General features: G+C 45.9%; 1 protein-coding gene and 1 pseudogene across 1 annotated transcript; one reads left to right on the forward strand and one right to left on the reverse strand.

Moving 5' to 3' along the window:
- Positions 1-385: 385 nt before the first annotated feature.
- On the forward strand, positions 386-21,078 carry F11R (F11 receptor). The gene is made up of 10 exons (XM_004443657.3): positions 386-542; positions 16,480-16,548; positions 16,711-16,818; positions 17,039-17,185; positions 17,474-17,676; positions 17,843-17,945; positions 18,082-18,189; positions 18,413-18,425; positions 18,728-18,782; positions 18,914-21,078. Exons 1-10 carry the CDS (start codon positions 482-484, stop codon positions 18,947-18,949), a joined length of 903 nt encoding a protein of 300 aa, XP_004443714.1. The 5' UTR covers positions 386-481; the 3' UTR covers positions 18,950-21,078.
- Positions 21,079-23,551: 2,473 nt separating this feature from the next.
- LOC106800220 (small nuclear ribonucleoprotein G pseudogene) lies at positions 23,552-23,749 on the reverse strand (annotated as a pseudogene).
- Between the last annotated feature and the right edge of the window lie 696 nt (positions 23,750-24,445).

Below are 24,445 nucleotides of genomic sequence, written 5' to 3' on the forward strand. Positions count from 1 at the left end.
AAAACAAAATCAGGCCCGTCTCCGCGAGCCCCGCAGTACGACTCTCTTCCATACCTCCTCCTTTTAGGTATTCCTCTAGTCCTCCAGCCCCAACTCAGAGCCCAGCCAGTCAGAAAATCCCTACTTCAGGAACGCCGCCCAATCAGGATGTCCTCACCTGCAGAAGGTGAGGAATTGGCTCCTTACGCGACAGTGTTCTGGGCCAATCAGAGGCGGCTCTGGCTTGGAAAGGCGCCAATCCGCCCCAGTAGGGAGTAGTGGGCGGAGTCCCACCTGGCGACGGTGAATCACTCAACCGAGCGGCGGCTGCCTCCGCCAATCGGAATGTGCAGGGGCGGGGCGCCGACCAATCCGGCGTGGAGGGAAGGGCCGGGCGAGGCTCAACCTGGCGGCTGGAGTTTAGTCCTCGCGCTGCAGTGGGTGAAGCTGTGTCTGTTCCCAGGGCTCTGGCGGCCGCTGTCGTTTCGGGATCCTGATCGTGATGGGGACAAAGGCGAAAGCCGGGAAGAAACAGTTGCTTCTCTTCACATCGGTGATTCTGTGTAAGTTCCCGGAGTTTCGGGAGAAATCGGTGGGTCGGGGCAGAGGTTGGAGGGAGGCACTCCCCACGCCCTTTGCCCACGGGAGGGGAGGAGTTCAGAAACTTGCCAGCCTCCTAGTCCTGTTTTCCACCTCTGGCTCCTTTCTCTTCTTTCCCCTCCCCCTCCCCCTAGTGAGTGGCTGGCTCCCCTCCCCCATATCAGTGAGTTGTGACCTCTCCCCTTACATCCACCCGGAGAGAGCTGCCCCTTCCGCACTTACACCAAAAATAACGGGGAGGGGTTGGTTCCACTTTCCCCCATCCTCACATACTGGTGAGGGCCGATGGGCGCGAGGGCCCTGCCCACGTACGTCTCCCCAGCCATCCCCCTCCACACGCACCTGGGAAGGGCATTCTGCCTCTCCAATACGCATCCAACGTCTGCGAGCAACACAAGAGAAGTCATGGGCCTCTCACCCCCTGACTTCCTTGGCCCTGGATGCTCTGCTCCTGGAGGGTCCTCAGAGAAAATCTAGTGGAGTGGGGTGAGGTGGAAGTCTCTTTCCCTGGCTGCTCCTGAAGGGGTCTCTTTAGCTCCCCCTGATCTTTGGTTTGCGGTGGTTGCTCTGGAAAAGTGTCTGAGTGCAAACTCTGAAGAGGAAATAAGACTGAAATCTGAAATTTCTCAGAGCACAGCATTCAAAGTTTCTTTCTGGAATAACTGCCTTAAGAGTCCTTAATAAATATTGTTGACTGAGTGACTATTCCCAGGAGGAGGAGGACCTGTCTGTTGGTTGGCTGGATCCTTCTCACAGTGAGAACTCTGCCCTACCCCTGGCTGTGTATGAGAGTGTTTGTTTCTTTTGTAAACTCCCTTTTCTGTGGAACAATGAGGCTGACTTGCTGGGTCATGCCTCTGACTATAGATGTGTTTGTACCGGGCTGAGTGAAAGGTTTATGCCTTCGTCAGTCAACCTGTGTCAGCACCTGTACAGGTGTCCGTCTGCTTCTTGAGTGTCTGTGCGTGTGCTTATGTGGATAGTTGTGTCAGTATGTGTTCTGTAGGAATCGCTGTTTTTTCCTCAGTGTCCATATTTTAGGAAGTGTAAAAGAAATGAACATTTACAATCAATATCGGTGATTATAAGGCATTTCATTTTGCTCAGTTTTGAAGGGTGGAAATAGATTCCCTGCCCTGAAACAGATGGATTGACTAGTCCTTTGTCCCTTATCACAAAGACGTAAACCCTTTGGGTGGAGTGGACCAGAGGCAAGTCTAATCCTCTCTATTGTACAGATAAGGAAACAGGTCCTAAGAGAGGAGATGACTTTTCCAGATTGATAAAAGGTCCCGGGAATGGAACCAAAGTCTCCTGACTCCATTATCCTTTTTCCACTCCTGGATCCAGCATCTTAGGGACCCTATGGCACAGGAACCATGATATCAAACGTCAGTTTGGAATACTGTCCACTATCTTACTTACTTTTTTCCATTTTTCTTTCCCACTAGATTCTTTATTCTCCCACTTCTCCCTTTCATTCTACTCCTTCATCCCCCACCCCCTTGTTTTTGATTTCCTTTCTTTTCCTACCCCCACCCTTACTTCTGCCTGTATCTTAGAACTGCTAGTGACACCCATGGTCATTTTTTGGTTCTGTGTGGCTCAGCACTAAAGACTTTGCCAACCCTTGTACTGTGCTAGTACTGTTCCCCCACAAACCTAGAAGTTTCTGAGTCAGAGACTCTATTTGTGACAGTACTTGTCAGGCTTGTAAGCTTCCTGGAGCTGCATCTTGCTCCCCTTCCCTCTTCTTTTCTTTCCCTCTAATTTTCTATATTGTGATAATCACACAATAATCACATAGTGGCACTGATGGCACCATTCTGAGCTTGGGGATGTCCTCTAGTCTGTTCAGGGAATCAAGAAACAGTGGTTCAGAGGGAGCCTAAGATGATGTTTTGTAAGCATGGCAGGACAGTGGGTCCTGGGAAGGGGTGGAGGAACTGATCTTGTCACATTTAAATCAGGATAGAGCTGGGGGGAAGTGATTTGATTAGTATAATGAAGATGGGACTAGGAGCAAGGTCACCCCACTAGGGTTCTAGCTCGGCTTTCTGCCTTCTTTGTGATCTTCGGCAAAGTAGCTTAGTCTTTTCATCTGTATAAAAGAGTAATAACACTTGTTCTAAACCTGTCCTGAGGATGAACCGGGCTAATAGCCACATTACATATACATGAAGGGATTATTTATTATTAGGCAGCTCTTATCCCCTTTGAATTTTGTGAGGATGAAAGAATACTGTGTCTGGTAGAGTAGGTCAGAGAAAGAAGAGAGAGACCCTGATAGATCCCAAATGGCAAGAGTCGAAAAGCAGAGGCTTGCTCTTGAGCATCTAGTCTGTCCTCTGCCTTTGGGATATTGAAAGTATATACAGAATGCCCATGTGCTCTCCCTCCTCCCTCCAGGGCTCCTCCTCATTGTGGGCTCTGCCATCAAGGAGGAAGAAGAAAGAGTAAGATATGATCAACAAGTCAAGCAGAGGCCCAGCCGCAGCCTGGGGATGCTAGTGGAAAGGAAGGCCTGAGCCTGCTGGGGCAGGGATCCGAGGTGCAACACTGGGAGGACTGGGCTTGGGAAAAGCAAAACTGGTGACAGAGAGTACCAGTCTCCCTCTCCCTAGAGAGCCTGTACTTAGAAAAGTTTCCAGCTACCTCCCAGGTAGGGAGAGGCATTTCCGCTTAGCAGGGTGCCGTGTGAACAGGATGACTTTTGTGTAAGCCATGGGGGAGAGAGGGGAACCTAGGTTGGAACCCTGGTTTTTGCCCCCCCACCCCTTACTCGAGTGTGGTGTCTCAACTGAGGCATTCCAGGAGGGAGGAACTGCTGCCCTGTGCCTGGGTCAGTCTGTGAGGCCTGGTGTTTCCTACTGATGTTTCAGACTCCAGCCCTTCTAGCTTTGCTGTTCAGGGTTAGACACACCGCAGAACTGTAGATTGGTGAGTCACTCCTCCCCTCCTCTCCCAACTGAATTTACTCCCAGGAAAGAATTGTTCCCTCGAAGCCAGACTAGAAACTAGTGACTGGCAACAGCTGGAACTAGGAAATGCACGGTGGTGGAATTCCAGAACCTTAGTCTTTTCCTAGCTCCGGAACACTTTCACTTCGGGCTGTTTCTCTTCAGTTTCTTTGTGATCTGGGCTTGTCTGGGGTCTCCAGCCTCATTTTGGTTTGGGGTACAGCTGCTGTAGTTAAAAAAAAAAGTTTATTTATTTAGAATAGGTTAACACATTGATGTGGTTCAAGAATCAAGATGATATTAAAGGAGTGGGGGGATCTCACTCCCACACTGTTCCTGTTCCCACCATACCGCCCCATCCCTTTTCTTATACAAAAAGAGACACACTATATACATTCTGCTGCATCCTGTATCTTGTTTATTTCACTTCCTATACCCTGGAGATCTTGCCATATTGGTGTTACAGGTGTTGTGGCTTTGGCCGTTAGGATCCGCCTCCCCTCAACACCTCCTCACAAGTCATTTGGGTCACGCCTGTTCTATGGACACAGAAATGGCTGACACCTCTGCTTAAAGATAGATTTAAAAGCTACACACATTTTATGTGATAGATCAGGAAATAATGGAGCTTGTTTTTCACATCTGTTAGCGTTGAGGACCTTGGGGATCTCTACGCTCAGACCTGTTTCCTTTTCAGAGGTTCAGGAAAGACCTGGATAACCACTTGCCAAATGTAATTGTGGAAGAGGTTTCAGTGTTGTGAGGGGGTTGTGGAAAGCGGTGTGAGTGGACGCATACTGGGGGTTTCCAGGCACTGAAAACTCAGAGTTCATCTGCCTGGGACTCCCTGATAAGCAGGGTTTCTGTCTAAAGTCCAGCTTGTGTCATTTATTTCACAATGTAGAGGCAGGACAGGAGGAAGCCGCTGGTTGGCAGGAAGTTTGATGCCAGGCCCCTGGAGTGAGCCCTGGGCAGGCAGGCGCAACCCTCCCTTGTAATGGGGAGCTGGTGGGGGGAGGCGGGGAGCTGAGCAGGTAGAACTGGAAATTCTGCTGTGAGAAGGCAGGAGGGAGTGATGAAGCGAAAACTCCTGTCCTACACTGCCGGGACCACTTTCTCCCATCCGCAGAGGGCCATGCCACCTGACCGACGTCACAGAAAGCGCAGCCAAGGGTGGTGTTTAGGTTTAGCCCAGCCTGTTGTTGGGCTCACAAAGCCTTCCTCTTGCCCACACATTCCTTCTCTGTCCCACCCCAACCTCCAGGAGTGAGTTCAGTCTCTACAGGGTGAGTGGTGGGGAGGAAAGGGCAACCCAGGGATGGAAGCCCTAGGTCCAGGGTCTAATTGTATTGCAATGTCAAATTCATTTGTTAATCCAATAAACATTGGTGTTTACCATGTCCTGAGCACTGTGCTAGAGATAAGGGATAAAAAAACGAGTAACACTGCTATCAGGAAGCTCCGAGGGAACCGGAGGTGTTGGTAACAATTAGCCTACATTCAGTGACCTGTGAATACACTGTAGGTGGTGGCTTTTGGAGGCTCTGGCTCATCCTGCCTGTTCAGCAGCTCTAGCTCCCGTAGAGCTGGAGGGTCCTATGAAGCTCATGTGCCTAAAGGGGAAGTTTGGTTGAATTCTTAGAGAAAACCAGAGATGCTGGCCGGCTGGCTGGCTGGCTTCCCTCTTCTTCTTTCCTTTTTTAGAAAAATGAATTCAAACAAACTCATGGCACGAAAGGAAGTTAAGGAAAATTCTAACTGATGCACCGCTTGTCAAGCCATGCTGTGGCGGCGTCCCACATAAAGTAGAGGAAGAGGGGCACAGATGTTAGCTCAGGGCTGATCTTCTTCACAAAAAAAAAAAAAGGAAAATTCTAATAATTAACAGAACATATAGAGAAAACAAAGTTTTCTTAATAAAGCAGTCGAAGGAAGTAGCTTTTCTGTTGTGGGTTTGACTTGCATGTATAAGGAGTGATTGGTGGCGGTTCTGGTAAGTGTCTGGATGCCTCCACCCTCTGTGACCCCTTCCCATTGTAGCATTGCTTCCGTGTGGCTCATGGAGCACCTTCTCTAGGCAAAGCCCAGTGCTAGGAGCTGGGAGGATACGAACATAATTTGGTCTCTCTTCCCAAGGAGCTACAGATATATTGAGTGAGTAGAATACAGAGCAGAGTGTGCCAGGGCCTGTCATCGAAGTACAAAATGTTTTGGGGGCATAGAAGGGAAGACAGTCACTATTTAAAAAGATACATTTTTTATTAAGAAATGATACATGCTCGATGTAGAAAAATGGGAAAACAGGAATATAGAGAAAATAAAATCACACATAATCCTGTTATATAGAGATAAACACATTGCTGGTGTTTCATTCTAGTCTTTCCTCTATGAATAAATGTGTGAGATGTATGTGTGTGTGTGTATTTTTTCTTTTTTTTAAGCAAAATATGCTCTAAACAAAATCCATTCTATAGTATTCTACTGTATGGCTATACCATAATTTACCTAACTGTTCACCTTTTTTTGGGCATTTAGGTTGTTTTCTTTTTCTTTGCTGTACTAAATAATATTAAATTGTCCTTGTACATCAATCTTTAAGCTTACCTTTGATTGTTTTCCTAGGCTACATTTCTAGAAGTTGGGGAGAGATTAGTTTTGATTAGAGAAGGCATAATGGATCAAGGGACATTTGATCAGGACCTTGAAGGATGGGTGAATTACTTGCTTGTCCAATGAAGATGCTGTGTAGCATAATAGTTTTGGAGCCTCAGAATTGGGCAGACTTGGGTTAAGATTCCCACCTTGCTGTATGTAGCGGTGTGATTTGGGGCAACTGTTTTAAGCCTCAGTGTTCTCATCCGTAAAATGGGATAATAACAATAGTACTTGTTTCATAGGGTTTTGGGGAGAATTTAATGAGAATATGTGTATAAGATGCTAACCTTAATGTGAGGGCTCAATATGTCCCTTCTGCCGTGACTCCGTTGGTCAAGGCAGTCACAAGACCTTGCCTTGCCCTCATTCAAAAAGAGGGAACTTAGACTCTACTTCAGTCACAATGTAAGAAAAGCGTGTGGATGAGAGAAGTATATAGATAAGTGTGTCCATTTGGGAAACTACAATTTGCCACAGTTGTTTTATTATTCAGATACGTAGTAGATTTTCAGGAATTATATCCTCGGTCTTATAGATTTATACACCACTAACTCTCTTCTGAAGTGTATGAAAATGTGTGGGGATTGATTTAGGTATTAATGCCTGAATCAGCACCTCCTCTTCTCTACCTCACTCACCTCCTCATCCGATTCCTACCCCCTGTGCCGTTCCACCTGCCTCCTTTCCTCTTCCCCATCCACTACAGTGTCCCCACGTTACCCCTGCTCTCGTTTCCTCCTGCCCCTTTCCTCTCCTCGAAATTTATCAGACTCACATATGCTCTCCAGGGTCTTGATGGTGTAGTAATCTCATATTTCGTATTTTTTACTCATCTGTTACCTCATTTCACCTTTAAAGTTTTTTTTTTTTTTTTTTTGGTGAGGAAGATCAGCCCTGAGCTAACATGCATGCCAATCCTCCTCTTTTTTTTTTTTGCTGAGGAAGACTTGCTCTGAGCTAACAACCGTGCCAATCTTCCTCCACTTTATGTGGGACACCGCCACGGCATGGCCTGACAAGTGGTGCGTTGGTGCGTCTGTGCGCACCCGGGATCCGAACCCGGGCCGCCAGCAGCGGAGTGCGAGCACTTAACCGCTATGCCACTGGGCCGGCCCCTCACCTTTAAAGTTTTGTTTAATCATCTGTGCTTCCTGGTGTGTCACTATTTGGGTATTTCCTGTTATTCTTTATCATCTTGCCTTTTTGTGTGTGTGTGTGTGACTTTGTTTTGCCTCTCCTTTCTGGCTTAGTTTTATTTTTCTTTCCTTGTGATCTGTCTGGATTTTTTTTGCCTTTTTTATTCCCCTTTCGCACTCCCTTTTCTCTATTTTTTAAAAAATTTTTTTGTTTATTGCAGTAACATTGGTTTATAACATTGTATAAATTTCAGGTGTACATCATTATACTTCTATTTCTGCATAGATTACATCATGTTCACCACCCAAATACTAATTACAACCCATCACCACACACATGTGCCGAATTATCCCTTTCGCCCTCCTCCCTCCCCCCTTCCCCTCTGGTAACCACCAATCCAATCTCTGTCTCTATGTGTTTGTTTATTGTTGTTATTATCTACTACTTAATGAAGGAAATCATACGGTATTTGACCTTCTCCCTCTGACTTATTTCACTTTGCATAATGCCCTCAATGTCCATCCAGGTTGTCACAAATGGCTGAATTTCATCGTTTCTTATGGCTGAGTAGTATTCCATTGTGTATATATACCACATCTTCTTTATCCATTCGTCCCTTGATGGGCACTTAGGTTGCTTCCAAGTCTTGGCTATTGTGAATAACGCTTCAGTGAACACAGGGGTGCATGTATCTTTATGGATTGATGTTTTCAAGTTCTTTGGATAAATACCCAGCAGTGGAATAGCTGGATCATATGGTAGTTCTATCGTTGATTTTTTGAGGAATCTCCATACTGTTTTCCATAGTGGCTGCACCAGTTTGCACTCCCACCAGCAGTGTATGAGAGTTCCCTTCTCTCCACATCCTCTCCAACACATGTTGTTTCCTGTCTTGTTAATTATAGCCATTCTGACGGGCGTGAGGTGATATCTCATTGTAGTTTTAATTTGCATTTCCCTGATAGTTAATGATTTTGAACATCTTTTCGTGTGTCTGTTGGCCATTTGTATATCTTCTTTGGAGAAATGTATGTTCAGGTCTTTTGCCCATTTTTTAATTGGGTTGTTAGTTTTTTTGTTGTTGAGATCCTTTTCTCTAAATTAAAACACTTAACACATACTTGCATATTACAGAAATGCAGAACAGAGAGAAGAAAAGCTCCCTGTGGTCTCATCTCTCAGATACTATGTACTATCAAGTGTTTGGAGTCTATCCTTAGAGATCTTTTTATACATATACTCAGGTTATTTTATTTGTTTTCATTACTTATTTTATTTTTGGTGAGAAAAATTAGCCCTGAGCTAACATCCATTGCCAATCCTCCTCTTTTTCCTGAGGAAGATTGGCCCTGGGCTAACATCTGTGCCCATCTTCCTCTACTGTATATGTGGGACGCCGCCACAGCATGGCTTGATAAGTGGTGTGTAGGTCTGCGCCCGGGATCTGAACCTGCGAACCCCGGGCCGCCGAAGTGGAAAGTGTGAACATAACCACTGAGCCACTGGGCCAACCCTCAGGTTATTTTTATAGTTTATAAAACTAGAATCACATTCTCCATATTGTTTATGCATTTTGGGCATTTTTTTATGCCTGTACAAGCTGATCTACCTTGACCTTTGAGGTGGCAATATGCATTTTTTACATAGCTGTGTGATGTGCTAGAGCCAGATTACCTGGGTTAGAATCCTAGCTCTGCCACCTACTAGCTTTGTGACCTTGAGCAAATTACTTAATTTATGTGCCCCAATTAACTCATGTGTAAGATGGGAGCAACAATAATATTTATCTCATAGCATTATTGCAAGGATTAAATGAATTAAACCTGTCAAGGGCTCAGAACAATACCCGGCACATAGTAGGTATTCAGGAAATGTTAACTGCTATTATTATTTTATTCATGCTATTATGTTTTTCATTTGATCATGCTCAGTAATATGTGTCTAGAATTCAGATATGATTAATTAAAAGTGTAGGACACACCTTGTAAAGGTCTTCAAGAGTTCTGTTGATTCCTTCATCGTACCTAAATGTCATCATGCTCACTTAAGTCAAGGCTGCAGTCGCTGGGGATTCGACCAGGATGCCCACTGCTGATGCCCAGCTTAGACCTTTGTGTTAGTCTGTGTGGGCTGCCATAACAAAATCCCACAGACTGGGGGTCTTAAATAACAATAATTTATTTTCTCACAGTTCTGGAGGCTGGAAGTCCAAAATCACGGTGTTGGTATGGTTAGTTTCCTCTGCAGCCTCTCTCCTTGGCTTGCAGATGCCCACCTGCCCTCTTGCTGCCTTTTCACATGGTTGTCCCCTCTGGGGTGAGCAGCCCTGCTGTCTCTTTGTATGAGGACACCAGTCAGGATTGGATTAAGGCACGTCCTAAAGGCCTCATTTTAACTTAATCGTCTCTTTAAAGACCCTGTCTCCAAATAGAGTCACATTTTGATGTACTGGGGATTAGGGCTTCAACATATGAATTTTGAAGGAACACAATTCAGTCTATAACAACCATAAACCATTTTGAGGATTTTGTTCTCCAAAAAGAGCAATGCTGTGGCCAGGGGTCTCCTCCTCAGCTGACTTGGGCCTCCTTGCAGTTTCTTGGTTGCTTTTGTGGTCATGAAGACAATGGTGATCTTTTAAATGGATTCATGTCTTTCTCCCACTTTCTGCTGCTATTTTAGACCTTGCATTAGAAGACTTCCTGGCAGTTCTTCCACTCTTGGCTCCACACACTTCCCCTGGATGCAGGAAACCAGCCTCTGTCATTGTGCGTGCAGATACATACAGACATACTGCAGCCCAGATGCAGAGCAGTACCTTTGCAAAACAGCAGGTAGAAATTGCCCATGTGCAGAGAACTTTAATTCTATTTCAATACTATGAAGCAAATTCAAAAAACTCTTAATTTTTAAGTTATGAAGCTAAGTTTTAAACCTAAGATTAGGGGCCGGCCTGGTGGTGCAGTGTTAAGTAAACGCGCTCCACTTCGGCAGCCCAGGGTTTGCAGGTTCGGATCCTGGGCGCGCACCGAGGCACCACTTGTCAAGCCGTGCTGTGGCAGCGTCCCGTAGAAAGTAGAGGAAGATGGGCACGGATGTTAGCCCCAGGGCCAATCTTCCTCAGCAAAAAAAAATGAGGAGGATTGGCATCAGATGTTAGCTCAGGGCTGATCTTCCTCACAAAAATAAATAAATAATAAAGCTAAGATGAATAGAGCACTGGTTTTTTCCTAAGAAATGAACAGTTAAAAAAAAAATACCTTTGCTAGTATTAAAATTTTTAAAAGGTTGGGCTTTAAATCAAGTTTGTTTTTCCTTCATTTAGGCATGCCCCCATCTGCCAGTTTGAAAAGTATGTCTTATTTTGTAGATAAACCTTAACACGTAGTTGTTTTGGTGTATGGTCTGCTATGACCTAATTTGTGAAGGCTCTGTGTTATTCACTGTCAACTGGTACCAGGCATTATGCTAAGTGCTGAGTACTTAGAATAATAAATAACACTTGGTCCCTGCTCCCTGAGGGTTTACTGTCTGGTAGGGGAGACATACAGGTGCACAGATGATGTCATTATAACAGATGATGTCATTGTAACGTGGGAAGTGCTTTGATGGTGTTTTGCTGTAGGGGTAGTGGAAGCCTAGGAAAGAGGCCTTAACCTGGCTCTGGTGAGGCCTGGGGGTGGGGTAGGTCATTTCCCAGAAAATAGTGTGGATGAATAGCTGCAGGCCAGATGAAGAAAGAAGGGAAAGGGTGTTTCCTGGAGCAGGAATAGCCTGCCCAGAGGCAGACGTTGTGAAACCGCCTGTCTTTGCAGGGAATTGTGAGTAGTTTCATACTGTTAGAGGGTGATTGCAAGAGTAGAGAGGGTAATGAAGATGGTAAGCTTATCACGAAGGCAGGTAGTGCTGGAGCTTTTTTGCCTTGCTGAAGAATTTGGATTTTACCTTTTTTTTTCGGTGAGCAAGATTGTCCCTGAGCTAACATCTGCGCCAATCTTCCTCTGTTTTGTATGTGGGATGCCGCCACAGCACGGCTTGATGAGCGGTGTGTAGGTCCGTGCCCGGGATCTGAACCCGCGAACCCCGGGCTGCTAAAACAGAGCACGTGAACTTAACCACAATGCCACCTAGCCGACCCCTGGATTTTATCTTATAGGCAATGAGGAATCATTAAAAGCTTGAAGCAAGTGTCAGATTTGCGTTTTTAGGAAGGCCGTATAGTACAGTGCAGCACAGCCTCTGGAACTGCCTTGATTTGAATCTGCACCACCCCTTAACTGCTCTGGGCCTCAGTTTCCCCATCTAGGAAATAGAGGTGATAATGACAGTATGACCCACCTCCTAAGGTTGTTGTAGGGATTGAATGATGGTCCATGTAATGTGCTTATAGCAGTGCCTGGCATATAGTAAGTGCTCAATAAATGTTGGCTCTTCCTCCAGCAGGGGGATAGAGGATGGATTTGGGTGGGTAAAGATTAAACAAGGCAGGGAGACTAACTGCAATTCTTCAGATGATGATGGTACTAAATAGTGGCAGTGGGTATGGAGAGGAGGCGCCAAAGCTGAGGGAGATTTGGGAGATGACATGGTATTTGATTAGAGTGAAGGAGAGGTGGTGATGGCTTGAAGGCTTCTGGTTTGAGTGACCGAGTAAATGGTGATACCAGCGAGCTGGAGAGAGAAGCAGCGAGAGAGAGGCTGTGGGAGATCACGAGCAGGGTGAGATGGCAGGAGGCAGGTGTGTGACGTCCACGTGGAGATGGCAGGAAGTACAGCGATAGGCGACAGGCTTCTGCAGCTCAGGTGAGAAGCAGTGGCTGGAGCTGGCTGTACATGGGGGTAGATGAATTTTGGGCTGTGTTTAAGATTTCCTAGAGAGAATATGGGGAGAAGAAAAGGCCCAGGATGGAATGCTGGGGATCACTAATATTAAGGGATGGACAGAGGAAGCAAAGTTCGAAAAGGAGAATAAGATAAAACTCTGAGGTAGGAGGAGGACCAGAAGGACTGTACAGGGAAACCAAGGGAGCAGAGTGACTTCTGAGGAGGGGAGGGATCAGCAGGGTCAAACGTCTTACAGAGGCCACAGAAGGTAACTGGAAAGGCACATGCTGGCTATCCTTAATCCTAAGACTACTTGAATGTTTTGGAAATTGGAATATGACTTATAGCCTATGTATCCATATAATATAATTTTCCCCCAAGAAGCTATTATTAAATCGATGTTATGTCTTATAATCAGGGCATCTTAGAATTGAGGGATACGATGATTGGTGACTTAGTAAAAGCAATTTTAATTCCAAGGTGAGAGCCACAGCCGTCCTGCAGTAGGTTGAGGGGTGAATGGGTGTGTTGGGCTGGAAACAGTGTGTGTAGGCTACTTCTTGGAGAAGTTTGGAGAGGAAGGGAGGAGAGGATTCCAGCTAGAGAGGTGAGCAAGACTAAGGAAAGGTTTTCTGTTCAGAAAAGGACCAAAAATCTATTGATGCCTTTGACTGTGTGGGTTTTTTTTGTTGTTGTTATGAACTTAGAATAAATTAAAATTTGCAACGGAAAGGATGAAATTTCCTTCTGTTTTGGTTTGCCAATGTGCGTTAGTAGGACGTTTGTATGTGGGTACAGTATGCCAAGTTTAGGTCCAAGGTTAAGTGCAAAGGGGGGCGATGATGAGGCAAGGAAAATAGGAAATTGATGAGGAGAAGGGGAGGGAAAACTGGGGGTGTCCTGGTGTAGATGGTAGATGGGGTGTGGTGAGGGTAAACCCTCAGCTCTGCTGGTCTCTCCGTGAAGGTTCTAGAAATGAGTTAGCCTTTCTAAGGCAGTTATGATGATAGAGGAGAGATGGTTTGGTGGGCTGGAGTGTAAGCATTTTTCAGGCAGTATTTATACTCATTTACATGTCTTACTGAAGAAAATTTTGAAGTCGGAAAAAGAAGTGTGTGTAGAAGGGCCTAGGGGCAGATGAGGAAGATAATAAGATATAATACTTATTTGGTACTTTCTGTTGATCAGACACGATTGTAAGCACGTTATTTGTATTAGCTTGTCTAACTCGCAACAACAGCCCTTTGATGTAGAAACTATTATCCTGGTTTTACAAATGGGCAAACTGAGGTTCAAAGTGACTAAGTGGCTTGCCTGGGTTGCACAGCCTAGTAAGTAACAGAGCTGGGGTCTGAATGCAGGCTGTCTGGTTCCAGAGGCTTGTTTAGGAATGAGAAGGGGAATGTGGACCAGGGTGGCTGAGGTGTCCTGTGGTGACTAGGGAGGGCTTGGTGGTCAGGCTGGCCTTGGCTCATGGTGTGATATGTGGCCCCAGTAGAGTTTTGAGTATTGGCAGTCAGACCACAGGCAGACATCAGCAGTCCTGCATTAGAGGGAGGTGAGAAGGTATTGAGGTGAAGGGCTCTGTATTTGAAACAGAGAAGAGAAGCCTGGACTAGATAATGGCAGTCAGGATTAATGAGGAGAAGGGGAAGATGCCTGTAGCCCAATATGTTTGTGTATATATGGGGGTGGAATTCCTGAATGTGTTGTAGATCTGGTGATCTGAGAGGGCTCAAGAAAGAACTTGAGCTAAAGTCAGAAGTAATGCAGAAATAATCACCAAATTCATATACTGTGATTTTTTTTTTTTTTTGGTTGCCCTTTATTTCAAAGACTAGTTTTTAGTTTAATTAGAAGCTGTTCTTTATTTGGGTGGTGTCGTAGGTTGGGTTCTTGGGAAGCTGACTCTGAGGTGTCAATTATTGTACCAAGACATTTATTAGGGAGTGCTCTTGGGATCCACACCTAATGGAAAGGAGGGGAAGGATGCAGCATCGGGCAGAGGGAGAAGCTGAGTTGCACTGTAGTCCCAACAAGGCCTCAGCCTGCTCCAGAAGGAGCTTTGGAGCAGGAATAGCCCTTCAGTGTTGTCCGGAGTTGGGGTGATGGAGCTGGGGCTTTGTACTCCCTCCTCCTCTTGTTGATCAGGCATACAATGCTGGTTGCCCCTGCCCCTGGGCTAGGCGGTTGGTTTTCTGGCTCTCCTCAAAGAGGGCTGATAGCTGAAGGCCTTCCTCTGGCAGCACTCCCAGCAGCTGGGACAACGCGTCCTTCATTCCTGAAGAGAGATCTGGTTCGAGCATCACAGTTCGCATCATAGGTAGCAAACTATAAAATTTGAGAATCTTAAAAGAACAAAATTCCCATCATCAAAGCAGAGCAAGCTGACTTGGGCAAAAAGCAAAGCATTTCATTAGCAGGATTCCTGATGAGAGCTGAGTAAGGGACTTCCGTGTCCTCAGTTGTCAATTTACTAAAGGCTATTTAATTTAATTTCTGCATCTGTTATTATTTTTGATTATACATTTGATGTTAAAGTATAATGCCAAATATACAGATACAGGTAATATTATTAGAAATAATTTATAGATAAAATGGACCTGACTTCTAAAAGAATGACATTTTATTACATACTTTGCCTCCATTAAAATGACGGCTTTTCTGAGAAACTGTGTGGTTTATAAAAGTATGGTGTAATAAGGAAAAAAAGGGGAGTCTAGGAGTAACCTGTGTGCTCATCGCAGCTCTGCCATGTTCTACCTATGAAAACGTAGGCCAGCCACTTAACCTTTTCGACACTTAATTTTCTCATGTGTCAAATGGGGGAGAGAATACTTATCTGGATTAATTCACAGTGGTGTTGTGTCAAGTCGAAATAAATGTATATAAAAGTACTCTCTAGACATTAATGCCAAAACAAAAAAACAAAGTACCTAAAGGACTTTAGAGAACATCTAGTTCAAACCTTTCCTGTTTCAGATGAGAAAAGGGAGCCTTTGAGGTCAAGAGACCATATTCAGTTATGTGAGTAATTAAATAAAGGAAAAATGTACTTGCATGTATCTAAGGAAGACTGGACTCTGACTTAAAGCTATAAATAAAGCATACTTCATGAGTTTGAGCTTTGAAAACATGCATGAAAGTAATTGTGTGAGTGCGAGATTGTAAGAGTATCATGCTATTCCAGAATCCTCTGTCACTGGTGCTTACTTTGGAATGTTTGAGCCCCTCTTGTGAACCTTGCTGCCTCCCTCCCACCATGTTATTTAATTAGCCTTGTCTCTGCTCTCCTCCTCTCTCCACCCCGACCACACACCACCTTTTCTTTTCCTTCTCCATTGGGCAGGAGGAGATTCTAATGAGATGATCTGAGCCCATTTCTGATCCTGACTCCATCTCAGAACCAGCTCTGTGATCTTAGGGACGTTTCTTTACTTCTCGTCATCTCATGTAAAATTGGGATAATAATACTTGCCCTGCTGACCTGTCATGCTTGTTTCAAGGATCAAATGATATAATGTATGTGAAAACACTTTAAAAAGCACAAAATGCCCTACAAATGTCGAGTGTTATTATTATCCTCATTATTGCTCCTCCTTTCTCTTCCCTCCTTTGCCTCCAGCTTTGCTAGCTTCCTGCTGGGATTGTCTGACAAGTGGCTGCAATTATTTGTTGAGAAGCTTTCTCTGAACCATGAAAGGTCATTTGGGAAGCTGCTGTTGGACCAGCAGGAATCTAATTAGATTATTGGGAGTTATAGAGGGAAAAAACATGGAAGAAATTGTACTTGAAGGACATATTTTATTTCCATTGATAAAAGAAGCATTGGCCTGTAATTGTAGCAAAAAGCATTTAAAGAAAGTATTTAGGGGGGCCGGCCCGGTGGCCCAAGCGGTTAAGTGCGCACTCCGCTGCGGTGGCCTGGGGTTCGCCGGTTCGGATCCCGGGCGCACACTGACACACCCGCTTGTCGAGCCATGCTGTGGCTGCGTCCCATATAAAGTGGAGGAAGATGGGCATGGATGTGAGCCCAAGGCCAGTCTTCCTCAGCAAAAAGAGGAGGATTGGCAGATGTTAGCACAGGGCTGATCTTCCTCAGGAAAAAAAAAAAAAGAAAGTATTTAGGATATTGGTGAGAGGGTGTGAGACCCGGGAGGGGCTTGAATCTCTTGAATCCCCTCACCTTGGGATCTCAGCATGGAGAAGCCACTGGAGAGTCCCAGCCTTAGATGCCCCTTAGATATCGGCTGGGAGCGCCGTTCCCTCTCCAGGGCGTTTCTCTGTCTGCTCCTGATGGGCCCACCTCTCTCCTTCTCCTCAGGCTCCCTGGCATTGGGCAGGGGCGCAGTGTACACTTCTGAACCTGAAGTCAAAATTGCTGAGAATAAGTGTGAGTTGGGAGGGGCTGTGGAGGGTGGCAGGGGTGGGTGAACAGGTGCAGACCCCTGGGTACCTGGAGAACATCCAGCCCTGACTGTGGTTCGGGGCCATTTCCCCATCTTCTCCATTTGCCGCTGCTCCTTCCTCCTGCTCATGTGGATCCTGTCTGCAGCCGCCAAGTTGCCCTGCTCCTACTCGGGCTTCTCTTCTCCCCGTGTGGAGTGGAAGTTTGCCCAAGGTGACACCACCAGCCTTGTTTGCTATAACAACAAGATCACAGGTGAGTGGCTCCGCCTCCTTCCTGATTGCCTGGGTTGTGGAGGGATTGCCTGGATTCCAGGGCAGAGGCACACCCTGGGGCTCAAGTCCCCGTGGGCTTCCTGGGCTTCCTATCGCCCTTCCTGGGGGAAGAAGAGGGCCCCTTGTGCCTTGAGTGCCACCGTCACCAGCTTCTCTTAGCTTTCCAGCTCACTCTGCCCCCATCTCCTCTCTCCTGGTAGGTTCCTATGAGGACCGAGTTACTTTCTCACCTAGCGGCATCAGCTTCCAATCTGTGACCCGGAAAGACACGGGGACATATACTTGTATGGTCTCTGATGAGGGCGGCAACACCTACGGGGAGGTCAGCATCCAGCTCACTGTGCTTGGTACGTGCCACGTGTCTTCTGTGTGGGCTTAGAATCCATTGCTTCCCTAAACCCTTAGCAGGCTCTGCTAAGCTTTGCAGCTCATTAATGGTAAGAATGCTCGCAGCTGGGGGGATTCAGAGTCACGGTGTTGCCAGAGAGGGGATGAGCCCCTGGTTAGGGGGAAACTAAGGGCTTGGTAAGGGAGGGAGGCTGGAGCTGATGGATGGGGGTGTCATCCTAGTTGGCTGCTTAGCCTCCAGGCAGCCCTCCCTGCCCTTGTGATCACCCCTTTCTCTCCCTTCCCAGTGCCTCCATCCAAGCCTACAGTCAGCATCCCTTCCTCTGCCACCATCGGGAACCGGGCAGTGCTGACCTGCTCAGAGAGTGATGGTTCTCCACCCTCTGAATACACCTGGTACAGGGATGGGGTACAGATGCCTACGGAGCCCAAGAACAACCGTGCCTTCATCAACTCTTCCTATACCCTGAATCAGAAGACAGGGGAGCTGGTATGGATGAGGTGGGAGTGAAAGGTGGTGGGGCATGGTTATAGAACCCCTGAAGGTGGGGAGGAAGAGCAAGCAACAAGGTGAACTTGGCATTAGAGTCAGGAGACGTAAAAGATACGTACTTGGCTTCTTTAAGCAGGAAGCCAGTTTGTTTTCTGCCCTCCAGGTCTTTGACCCCGTGTCGGCCTCTGATACTGGAGAATATTCTTGTCAGGCACAGAATGGGTATGGGACACCCATGAGGTCAGATGCTGTGCGCATGGACGCTGGTGAGCCAGGGTGTGGCGGGGGCTTGAGCTTGGACGTAGGGTGGGGGTAGGATCTGCTTTTCATCCTGGCTTTGGCGGTGTTGTCAGTACCGTGAGTGAGCATCCAGGTGCCTGCCCTCTCATTTGTGTCTCGTAGTGGAGTTGAATGTGGGGGGCATCGTGGCAGCTGTCCTCGTAACACTCATTCTCCTTGGATTCTTGATTTTTGGCATCTGGTTCGCCTATAGCCGAGGCTACTTTAACAGTAAGTATTTGCCCTTAAAGACTCTCCTTTGTATCGTCCCCATTTCAGGGCACATTTCTTGGGTGCTGAGTACTGACCCTGATGCTGAGCCCGCGTGTGTGGGGTTTATTTGCCAGGGAGCACCAGCTACCCACATCTCAGTGCTGCATGTAGTGCCCCCATCTCCCTGCGCCATGCTGTCTTCTATCTGTTGACACTCATGGTCCCATTTCTTCTCTTTCAGGAGCAAAGAAAGGGTGAGTGAGGTGCTGTCCTGGGGCTCTCTGAAGTTGAGAACATGGATGCATGTGGTTTGAAGCTGAGATGGGCCCAGGGGTAGGGGTTGGAGGTGAAGGCAACCAGCATGGTAGGGAAGACATCTGGATTTCTACCCCTGTTCACTGTGACTCTGTGCCTGTCCTGTGTCCCTCCACCCATGCCTCCCTACTGAGAACTCTGTGCTTCTATAAAGTTCTCAATTCTGGCCTCTAAAGTTGGCAAGCAGAGGTTAAGGAGAGGTTAGGAGACTGAGCGTCTCCGTTTTCTGGCTTGTCTACAGGACCTCGAGTTCAAGTAAGAAGGTGATTTACAGCCAGCCCACTGCTCGAAGTGAAGTGAGTCTGCCTATCCTGGGATGGGGAGGGCCTCCCTCATGGAGGGAGGGGTTTCTAGCCTGTGTTTGTGTTTGGGGGATTATCAGCTAAAGAAGACTCTGGAGAGCTGACTTGGACATTTTATTTCCCAGGGGGAATTCAGACAGACCTCATCATTCCTGGTGTGACCTGGTCCACCTCATCTCCTGTCCTCTGTGCTTGCCTTGCTCAGGTGCTACCAGACTCTGGCCCCTGATGTCTGTAGTTTCACAGGATGCCTTATTTGTCTTCTAGCCCCACAGGGGCCCCCACTTTTATCTTAGTTAGGATGTGTTTTTTAATAATGTCAGCTACGTGCCCCTTCCTTCTTCATCTCTCCCTTCCTTTCCCACCACTGCGGAGTGTCCTGGGACTTGTTTAAAGCTTTCATTCCCCATCCCTACGTGGGATCAGGCAGGACTCCTGAGTGATGTCTGTGGACTTCCAGCTAGACAGCAAGAATGACAAGCAGTCCCTCCCCTCCTGCGTGTAGTGGCCCTCCAGTAGGGATCTTGAGCCCTGTTCCTTGGCTCTTTCCTCCCATACTGTGGACTGGTACCAGCTGTTCGGGAGACCACAGCAGCTGAAATGGTTGTTTGGTGACAACGTCAAGTCTCTTCCGCCTCTGCAGCCCACTTTCTTCTGTCTTCCCATGGGAAGTGCCACTGGGATCCTCCTGCACCGTTTTCCCATCCTTCTCCTGAACAGAAGCAGACTGACACCAACTGTGTCTCTAGGAAAATGGGGGCTTTTATTGTGGAGAGCACAGTGAGCCTTCAGGGGACACGGAGCAGAATAGTTTTAAAACCGCTGATCTAAAGAAAAGAAAGCTGGAGCTGGTAGCTCAAGCCGTCACCCTTCCCTTGGCTGGAACAACCAGATGGAGCCTTATAAGATGTGTCTGCAAGGCTGTGGGGATGTGTGTAGCAGTCTTAGCTCTTTGCTGAGTGTGTGTGTGTGTGTGTGTGTGTGTGTGTGTGTGTGTGTGGTCTTAGCTCTATGCTGAAACCTAATGTGTGCTGGAGGGCTTCTTAGCTCTTTGGTGAGATTGTGTGTGTGTGTGTTTCTATGTAGCTGGATGTTGCTGGAAATAAAAACATGATTTGTCAAAGCTTCTTGTTGTGGGGGGTGGAGGGAATAGGTTCCTTGGCTCCTTTGTGCGAACATAAAAATGCCTAAAGCCTGCTTCCCCGCAACCTGGGCTGCTCCCTGGCTCCCTGTCTCACCCCTTCCTGGTTCCTGTCTCATGGTGGAGCTTCTGAACATTGGTCCCTCATTCCAGAGCCCTCTTGTGGCAGGCCTTCCTCTGCAGGAGGAGGGCACCCTGGGCAAAGCTGTGCTCTGGAATTCTACTTGGTCTGTTCCACCATGTCAGAGAGAAATTGCCCACCCTCCCACCTCTGCCAACCAGATGCATTAAAAGACTTCTCTAAAGCTAAGGGAAATCTGCTCCCGAGCCTGAAGGAAGGAGGAGTTCTTGAACGTTTTGGAGAACTCCTTTATAGTGGTGTAAAGTAGTAGCTACTACTTTATTTAGTGGGGTGGGTGTTTAAGGAGAATATAATTTGAGACCAGGTCATGAAGTGATCTGCATTTGAGACCAGGAGTCAGCAGGGTAGGCCTGCCTGTTATAGCTCTCCTCTTCCCATTTGGACCCTTCTTTGCCCTTAAATTCCTGTTTCCTCATCTACCACAGTCCCCCAGTCTATTTATTAACTAGCAAGAGGGCAAATAAGGAGTCTTCCAGGGTTGATTTTGCTTATTTCTTTCTGTGGAGGATACTAAATGCCATGTTGCCATATTCTGTTCCCTTATCTGGAAATTCCTCACAGAACTGAGTTTTCTTTTTTATCAAGGATCCAAAAAGAAAAACAAAAAACAAATCAAACCATCAGTTAAGGGTCATGCACCAATAAAAAATAAATTTTCCAGATGGAAATAAAATCTAATTAGACAATAAAAGTAGAGATGAAATGGTTCAGTAAGAATGAGATTTTGAAAGTATGTTTCAGTTCTGTATCATGGTTGGGAGACAGGGTAGGAGGGATATGGAGAAAAGGCCACAGAGGAGCAGAGGTGATTCATTGCTCCTGTAGGTCTGAGGTGAATGGTCCCTCCCTCCTGAGGTCACTCAAGATAACTATGAGTCAGTCCTTACCAGCCTTGGAATTTACCTCTCCAGTTTATACAGCCCCTGTGAGTTGGAAAACACCTTGTCTGCTTTCATTTTAGAATGTCAAAACTAATTTTTGTAATAAATGTTTATTTTTCACATTGAGTTTGTTTACATCCTGAAGTTCTACATTAAAAGAATTGGGACTCCCAGAGTGACTTGGATGTTCAAAATCTTGCTGATAGTCTTATTGATTAAGAGATTAGGGATATCCTTCCACAAAGTCTGATAGTTACATTTTAATTTAACTTGGCCTGGGCCGGCCCTGTGGCTTGGTGGTTAAGTGCGCGCGCTGCGATGCTGGCGGCCCGGGTTCGGATCCCGGGTGTGCATCAAGGCACCACTTCTCTGTCCAGCCTGAGGCCGAGTCCCACATACAGCAACTAGAAGGATGTGCAGCTGTGACAGACAACTATGCACTGGGGCTTTGGGGGCAAAAAATAAAAAAAAAAAAAATCTTTAATTTAACTTGGCCTGTGCTTGAATGAGAATGCCTCCGATGAACATTTCCCACGTTAAACGGAGACTGGGGGGTAGGGAGTGGGGCAATTCCATGGAGGTTGGTGATTGGGGATGAAATGAGTGTTAAGGATGTGTTAGTGCCTGTCTTTACAGATCAAGGCCAGGGCAAGGGAAGTGGAGGGAAATGGGGTTGGTCCATTTCTGAACGAGGGGACAGTATGTTCTATGGGACACAGAGATAGCTTAGTAAGGGGGATAAATGGAGGAAAAGTACAACTTACATTAAAAAACTATATCTCTTTAATTCTGTAGATCCTTCAATTTATTATCCCTTTTCTGGTACTAGCTATAAAAATCTAATATGAAACGGAACTTTTTCCTTTTCTTGGATAACTTGTTGAATGATTGCTGTCATCCATTAACTTATTTACTAGATATTATTACTATTCTATTTCACAGATGGAGAAAAGAGGCACGTAAATGCTAAGGGACTTGCCCAAGTTCACACAACCCACAGAAGTGGTAAATTGGATTCAAGACAGCTGGGGATGGGAGGTTGGGTAGCCTGTCATGCTCACGGTGACCCTGGAAGGGAAAGAATCAGGAGGAGGAGCTGAAAACAGAAGTTAACTCTCTGTAGAGGTGGATATGTGGGTGTTAGGAGAGAGGATATTGAAAGTAATAATGTCCACCTGGAGTTTCCTCTGCACTGTGACTATCACTTGAGTTTCCTCTGCACTGTGACTATCACTTGAGTCTGCCAACCCAACAGGATCTACAGGACAGAGTGAGACAACTTATGAAGTTCTTGATAAATGGAGGGCCTGTGAGTGCCACCTGCTGGAATGAAAGATATAACCTCACTGCATTTTTTTGCCAGTGACCCAAATGAAAAACAAGGCATGCATACCATATTTGTGGATGGAAAGGAGTTAGATGGAACAGCAACTTCATCAGCTTGCAGAATGAGAATTCAAAAAGGCAGGGATGATAAACTCCATCTTACAAAGTGAAATTCAATAGTAATAAGTGTAAGATTTTGCCTTTGGGTCCCAAAACTCAACTCTTCATGTATAATTTGGAAAGGGGCAGTCCCCGTGCCGTAGCAGTTAAGTGCAGGCGCTCCGCTGCTGGCGGCCTGGGTTCGGATCCCGCGCGTGCACCGATGCACCGCTTGTCAGACCGTGCTGTGGCGGCATCCCATATAAAGTGGAGGAAGATGGGCACAGATGTTAGCCCAGGGCCAGTCTTCCTCAGCAAAAGAAGAGGAGGATTGGCATGGATGTTAGCTCAGGGCTGATCTTCCTCATACACACACAAAAATAAATAAAAAATAAAGTTGGAAAGATGTAGAATATCTAGAACTAGAGAGGCACTCTTTGCTGATTGCTCTATACCCCTCTATCCAGTTCTATTTTAGGTTCCTCACTTTAAGATGATAGTAGACAAACTGGAATATGTTCACAGAAAGTGATCTGTATGGTGAAGGGACTTAAAACTATGCCATATAGAAACTTCTAAAAGAATCAATGTCAAGCCCAGAGAATCAAAGACTCAGGCAAGACAAAATTACAGTCTTTAGATATTTGAAGATTGCTGTATGAAAGGCCTCAACGGAGAAAATTAGGACCAACGGATGGATGTCCAAAGAAGACCTGTTATAATTCAGAATGTGTCCTTTAGAGCTTTATGGAGGGGGTGTTGTATAGTGGAAAGAATATCAGTTTTGGAATCAGGCAGACTTTGTTTTATTCCAGCCTCTTCTGTGACATTGCCAAAGTTTTCTTTCTCAGTCTCAGTTTTGTCATCTAAAAAATGGTAATAATGCCTACCCTATGAATTTTTCAGAAGCAAATGAGGCAAGATCTGTAAAGTACAGTACCTCACATAATAGCTGTCCACGGTCACTTTCAAACTGGATATTTTAGGCCAGGGGTTGGCAAACTTTCAGAAAATGGCCAGGGAGTATATATTTTTTTACTGTTACAAAAGTTTATTTCACAAAAATTTCATTAAGAAAATGTATACCACTCGATTCTTATATTGTAGTAAAATAGATGCTGTGGAGAGGGAACACGTGGAAGCAATTGAGTTCTATGGTCAATGCAACTGTTGTTTATACTCGTTCGAAGGCTTCTAACATGATAATATTTCCTCTTGTTACCACCGGTCCAATATTGTTCTGTTGCCCACTAGTTGCCATCTCCACACATTCACCTCTCACAAGATTCATAAAGAGATCAAATCTCCATAATATTCCTTGAACATGTCTGCCACCATTTAATTTCAGTGATAACTTCTTGTCCATAAATTTTTTCAACTTTATGAGCTTTGCTCATGGTGGCTACTCAGCAAACTCAAAGATGCCTGCAGAGAATAAATTTTTTAGACTTTGCAGTTGTAGCAAGAAAGCATCCATAGACAAAGAATGAGCATGGCTGTGTTCCAATAAAACTTCATTTATGGACACTTGAAATATGAGCATCATAATTTTCACGTCATGAAATAATTAACTTTTGATTTTTTAAAAATCATTTAAAAATATAAAAACCGTTCTTAGATCCCAGGCTGCACAAAAACAGGTGATGGGTTGGCAGTTGGTATTTTAATCATAGTTGAAGTTAAAAGAAAGCAGCTAATACAATTTGTTTTTTTTGTTTTTTGTGAGGAAGACCAGCCCTGAGCTAACATCTATTGCCAATCCTCCTCCTTTTTTCCCCAAAGCCCCAGTAGATAGTTGTATGTCATAGTTGCACATCCTTCTAGTTGCTGTATGTGGGACGTGGCCTCAGCATGGCCGGAGAAGCGGTGCGTCGGTGCGCGCCCGGGATCCGAACCCGGGCCGCCGGTAGTCGAGCATGCGCACTTAACCGCTAAGCCACGGGGCTGGCCCCCACAATTTGTTTTTGAATGCAGAATCTAAGATTCCTTTGGTCCAAGTCTCTAACATCCCGAGGGAGAAAGGAACTGAGAAAGGAACTCAGAAGACAGCGTGGATGGGAGCAGCTGG

This window comes from Ceratotherium simum, chromosome 2 (genome assembly GCF_057802395.1).
Source record: "Ceratotherium simum simum isolate JZ-2026a chromosome 2, ASM5780239v1, whole genome shotgun sequence".
Lineage (NCBI taxonomy): Eukaryota > Metazoa > Chordata > Mammalia > Perissodactyla > Rhinocerotidae > Ceratotherium > Ceratotherium simum.